Raw genomic sequence first — 6,000 nt, 5'->3', positions numbered from 1 at the left:
CGGGGGCGAGGGGCGGCCAGAGCGCCGGGGGGAGGGCGGCGAGCCCGTCTGTGGCCCCGCTCTCCCCGGCGGCCGGAGCGCCGCGCCGCCCCCCTCCAGGTGCCGCCCCAAGCACCAGCTTGGGTGCCTGGTGCCTGGAGCCGGCCCTGTCTGTCACCCTCGCCAGTGTATGGTATTTTATACTTTGCATATTGCTGTTTCTGACTCTGGAGTCCTTTTTCTACTGTCTCTATCATCAACACTGTCATTGATGTATTTACTGCTACTGTATAGAGCACACCTATCACACGGCCCTTTGGCAATCGTCTATCAATCGGTCTCTGAGCATTCTTCTATTTTCTCTCTCTGTATCCCTTTCTCTCCAATGCTTTGTAGATAATAGTATCTTGGCTTTTTTTTAGCCCCTTCCTTCTAAGAATCTCAATGAGCTGGGCAAGCACACTGAGATTCACAATTGCCCTCTACGATACGTCAGCGTTGTTGTTAATTATTATTCCTTGTCACAGTCTAGTCAACAGAGGCACAGAAGGATTTAAGTGATTTGACCAAGGTCGCTGAACCAGCGGAGTCCTTTCTCTACTCTAGAGCATAACATGTGAGTGCGTGCACATGCAGACACATCCTGTTAGTGTCCAAAACTGACACTCCCAACCTGGAGCTTTTCCTTTATATTTTGGAACAATCAACAGAGATCTTAGCTTTAACAGGCTGTTTCTCGGGTTTTCCCCTGAAAGGTCGTCTCTCAAACACCCTAGTCCCTCTCTTGACTCACAGACTGTCCTCTGAAGTTTGAGCTAACGAGACACTCCTCATTTTCCTTCCTTCTTGCATACTGTTTAAGGAAGTAGCTGCTTCTGTTATGGGTCTCTTCTTTAACTTACTTCCTAACTCGCACTCTTCAGGATCTCCATGTACCTCGTTCTATTTACTGTCTATAAAGCTCCGCAAGCCATCTACAGCTGTCAAGAGGAAGAAAGGGACCTGGTGTAAAACTCTATACACTCTTTATAGACTATCTCTTGCCAGTCTGAAATCTTTGGTGCCATCAGATTTTCCTGTTCTATTTGCTACAGCTTTAAATACCTTTGTAGCACAGCTTCTCACAGAGAGATACATCCTACACATTCAACTCCATGCATTTTAAAGACTTTCATTCCTAAAAACCTGCAGTGGGACACACAGAGTATGTCTACACAGCAACAGCTGTGCACGGAGGTCGCCCAAGCTATCTTGAATCCAGCTAGCAGGGGTAACAAACAGCAGCGAAGACAGCTCTGGCTTCAGTGAGGATAGTACAAGCTCAGCATGGACCCTGAGTATTTAACTTGGCTCGCAAGTCTGCTCTGAAGCTCACGATGCTGTTTTCACTGTTATTGTTCTCCACACTAGCTGGGTTCAAACTAGCCTGTGCACAGATTTTGCAGTGTAGACATATCCTGAGTCTCTGGTGTTCCCCGCTTCTATCTCTAGTCCAGCTGTTCTGCTTCTCTTCCAGTGGTGGAGGTAGTATTCGTCCAGGATGCTACACAGGTTTGCTAGGAATACTGCATCATCTGTCAAGTCTATTAATGCCTCTTCATCCTTTCACTCAATTCCTTCTCTTTTCTATGGATGCATGAACCTTTCAGAGGAAGCACAGTATCACCAACAGCTCTTCCAAAGTACCTTACCTTAGACCATCCCATGCTTTGCTGCACATTGGGCTACCCACATATGTTGCACATTGGGCTACCCACATCTGCCATCCTTGCCTGTCAATTGCCCTTCTCTCCAAATCTTCTCATTTCATATTGAGGTGCTTGATGTCATTCAGAACTGTTAATTTCCATGTTATTTGCGGTCTTTCTCTCTTTCTTCTTGCATTTTCTGCCTTCCATTGAAGGGCAGTATTTGGTAAGCATTCATTCTCCATTCTCAGCATATGTCCCTGCCACTGATGTCTTTTTTTTGTAGATTATTTGTGAGAGGGTGCCTTGTACAGTCATTTTTCTGACTTCTTCATTCGTCTTCCTATCTTTCTGTTATTCCCAATATTCTTCTCAGTCATTTGTGATTAAATGCATCCAGCTTTTGCGTATCTTTCTTGGTAAGTTGCCATGTCTCACTGCTATACGTTGTGATGGCGATAACAATTGCTTTGTACACGTTCACAGTTTTGTCTTGAAGGAGATGTTTTTGAGTTGCCAGATGTTTTTGAGTCTTCCAAATGCAGCGCTTGCCTTCCCGATTCTTCTTCTTATTTCCTCAGAACTGGTACCATCTTGACTGATGGTACTTCCAAGAGACGTAAAATTGTCGACCTTCTCTAGTTTCTCTTCTTCAGTTTTGATTTCTGTCCCTGTAGTCTCCATTAACATGACTTTACATGGCTTTAGTGGGGGGTTATTACAATATGGCTGATCATGTACATTTGGACAGCATTCATTCCTGAACACAACTATTCCCTTCTGATACTCTTGCTGTTGAAACCACTGGCACCATGTGCAGAGGCCACAATATAGGATATATATTGTTATCAAGCATTTCCTTTGACTTGGCCTCTGCTCCTAGTCTGCCTTGGCACTTTACACTCTAGTGCAGTGGTGCCCAAACTTTTCCTCTCTCGGTCCCCCCGCTTACTTGTAATGGAATGTGTCCACACACCCCTGTCTGCTGCCAGGCGCAGAGTTGTGGCTGGGGGTTGGGGCCGCAGGCTGAGCCGTGGGCCCCCTGCCAGGCGCGGAGTTGTGGCTGGGGGCCGGGGCTGCAGGCTGAGCTGTGGGCCCCCTGCCAGGAGCGGAGTTGTAGCTGGGGGCCGAGGCTGCAGGCTGAGCCATGGCAGGTGGCCAGAGCCACAGCTGGGAGTGGAGCCGCGGCTGGGACTGCAGCCTTTGCTATTCTCCCTGCATCCCTGTTTGCAACATGTCACTTCTCAGTTCCTGGAGACGCTGAGCACTCGCAGCTCCCACTGATTTTGCTCTCAGGATTAGATCCCATGCTAAGGCACAAGACCTGTTAGGTGCTTGTTGCTTTCAATGGGAGCTGAGGAGATGCTCAGCACCTCAGAGAGCAGTGATGGCAGGTGGAGGGGAGAGAGAGAGAAGCAATTGACATGATTTGTTTAAATTACTGATTAAACTAGAATTTCAGTCCCTGGGAATACAGACAGGCCATTTACTAACCTCATGCCTTTCCTGGAACTCTGACATGTCCAGTCTAATGAAACCCTGCAACAGAAATAAGTAAGCAACATTATTTTTGATTAATGCTCTACAAATTTTATTACATTTAAATAGCATCTTTGGATCCAGCGCAGCTGCTGAGGGGGACTGACATGCCGAAGTGTTTGTTTGTTTGTTCCCAAGGATGCCTGTCAATGAAATGCTTAGATAAATCTATTGCAAAAGGCTGAGATTGATTCTGAAAGAAAAGGGTGGAAATAAATCCAAGGTTTCTCAAGGGTATGTAAGAATGGTCCCAAACCTGGCTATCCTTGTTCTGAATGAGTTCAATTAAGATGACCTGCTCTCATCACTGCAGTGGTGGGGATGAAAATGGGACTTGCTACATAAAATGGCCATTATTACTGTTCAACTGTTTAAAAATAAATCAACAGGAGAACATAATGCCTACCCTGTAAAAAAAAATAAAATCATAAAGTCAAGGTAAGTTAAGTACTTGGATGATCACAGCATTGAGATAATATTGTCACAGAATTTATAGGTTGATACACAAAGCTCCTTTTATGTCTGAAAGGGCTGGTGGTTCATTGCAGAAAATGAATTTCCCATGCTCGCAGCTATAACTTAGCTCATATTGCTATGAAAAGGCAAGCTTGAACTTTCCTAGCAGTGATAGCAGGGATGGGAGTACCTGACAACCAGCCAGGTCTCCAAAGGCATTTCTTCTAGTCACAGCTGGTGCCTCTGTGACTCACATGCTGTGTGACATACATGACTCATCTTATAACTGTATCAGCTGGAGAACCACGGCGAGTGTTCTGTGGGTGCTAGAGACCCTTGGATGCTAGCTTAGACCAAGGCTTTGTGCTTAATGCATAGCAAATGTTACCAGCTGGCAATTCAGTAGCATTTACTCCCCCTCCTGAAACTTGTTTCACCAGGCCTGTAAGAAGCTAGCTGACTATATCTTCTACTCATCTATATCAGCCATCTTATTAGTGACACACTCATTTGTGTGCAGGAACAGTAGCTGAAGGTGGAACAGAAGAGTGGATAGAGATGGATGTGAAGTTGGGTATTGTTTTGTGGAAAGACAGTATGTACGAAAATCCACCTCAGAATAGTGATATGGTAACAAAAATAAATAAATCAAATGAAGTAGGAGGACCTCTCCCTACACGCTTCTAAACATCCCCTATTCACTGAGACACAATCATGTATATAGAAACACAGAAGAGTAGGGAAGAAACAGACTGGAACGGTAAATAGTTCCCTAGTAGCTGGCAGAGGGTAAAAGTATAAAAACATAGCTACTGAATGCTGGTTGTCAATGGGAATTCCCATTGGCTTTCGAATCCCAGCAGTAGTTTGCCCTCTCCAGGGGCCTAACACTAACTAAAAGATGCTAGATTTAGTTCCCAAGGTATGGAGAGCGGAGGTGCTTCAGCATCTCCCCAGAGGATCTGCTTTTAATGCAAGTCTAGAACACAATTGGAGTTGTATATGAACAAAGATGCTAGTGTTACAGATGGTTAAGAACCGGAATTTCAATTCTGTGGAAAATGCTGACACGTCAAAGAATAACTTGTTCCAATTTGAAACAAAAAGCTGAAATTTCAAAATTTCCCACAGGGGGGAAAAATCTACAAATTTTTGATTTGGGACCATCAAAACATTTTCTGTCAATAGTGTCATCTTAATTCATTTTGTTTCAATTATACTATAAAGTCAAAACAAAATGAATCAAAACGACACTATCAAAACAAGTATGCAGTGTTGAAGCTGTGTCAGACCCAAACATTTTGACACTATTGAAACATAATGTTTAGACTTTTTCTTTTTGAAAAAAATTGTCAAAACTGACACAGTTCCACCAAAAAAAAAAAAAAATTTATTTCAACAAAATTGCAATTTTTGATGGAAAACTGTTCTCAAAATTTTTTTTTTCAACGAGCTCTAAATTAACATTGCCAGGCCAGTCAGACTGCGTCACTGCTACCCAAACCAACGCTCTTATGGCCAACAGCCATTGACTTTGGAGTGTCCAACTTGAGACACACAGACCTGATCTTCACAAGGCCTGAGTACCCACAACTCTACGGACGGTCAATGGGAGCTGTGGATCCTGGCCCGTCTCAGACTGGGCATCAAAAGCAGAGACAAGCAAAATCAGTGCCAGGGTAGCAAAGGTAGCTTTCCGGGCCTGATCTTGATCTCATTTACAATGGTATAAATCAGGAGTGTCCCCTCCAGAGTCCAGGGAATTACCCTGGTGAGAGCAAGATCCGCACCAGGCCCTAAGACATTTCTAAACGCTCTTTTCTGAATCAACCCATTTGTGATCGAACCCCTCGTGCCAGCAAATCATCAGAGAGCTCATTGTACGTACAGCACAGACAAAGGCAGGCCATGTAAAGATATTAGCATTTGTAATTAAATATTAACCTTTCTGTCAGTATGAAAATGAGACCATTATGAATTCTTCTTTCTTAATCAGTCCGTTCCTGCTAATAGCTGCTTCCCCTATAACTAGCCATATAGTTTATGACCCCTCTTCAGAGGGCTAATTACTGCAATGACTACCAAACAGTAAAACTCTGATTTGTGCATGCTATTGAATTAACACAACATTCAATGTTTGGCTGATTTTTCCATTTGATGTTTAGCTGAAGCACTGACCAATTCCAGGTGCAGCAGCTCTGAATTAAGGTGCCTGAGCTCCAGGAAGTGGAATTTATTACATTTAAAAGGCAATTATAGATGGATGAGGAAAAGAAACCAGAACAGGCTGTTTTACGGCATTGTTTTACTTTTGATCTTCTTTCAATGTGTGTCATTT

At 43.9% G+C, this 6,000-nt stretch overlaps 1 protein-coding gene across 1 annotated transcript in view; it reads right to left on the bottom strand.

Annotated features, from left to right (window-relative positions):
* The window catches only part of CLPB (ClpB homolog, mitochondrial AAA ATPase chaperonin), a 135,227-nt gene that overhangs the window by 18,221 nt on the left and 111,006 nt on the right, over positions 1-6,000 (bottom strand). Inside the window, exon 11 of the mRNA XM_026658360.1 lies at positions 3,162-3,206. Within this exon, the coding sequence (XP_026514145.1) occupies positions 3,162-3,206 (45 nt within the window). The remainder of the gene's footprint in view (positions 1-3,161; positions 3,207-6,000) is intronic.

The sequence above is a fragment of the Terrapene carolina genome, unplaced genomic scaffold (genome assembly GCF_002925995.2).
Source record: "Terrapene carolina triunguis isolate 2854851 unplaced genomic scaffold, T_m_triunguis-2.0 Scaffold430, whole genome shotgun sequence".
NCBI classification, from domain to species: Eukaryota; Metazoa; Chordata; order Testudines; family Emydidae; genus Terrapene; species Terrapene triunguis.
The sequence above is the reverse complement of the archived record's forward strand: the minus strand, read 5'-3'. Positions and strand labels throughout refer to the sequence as shown.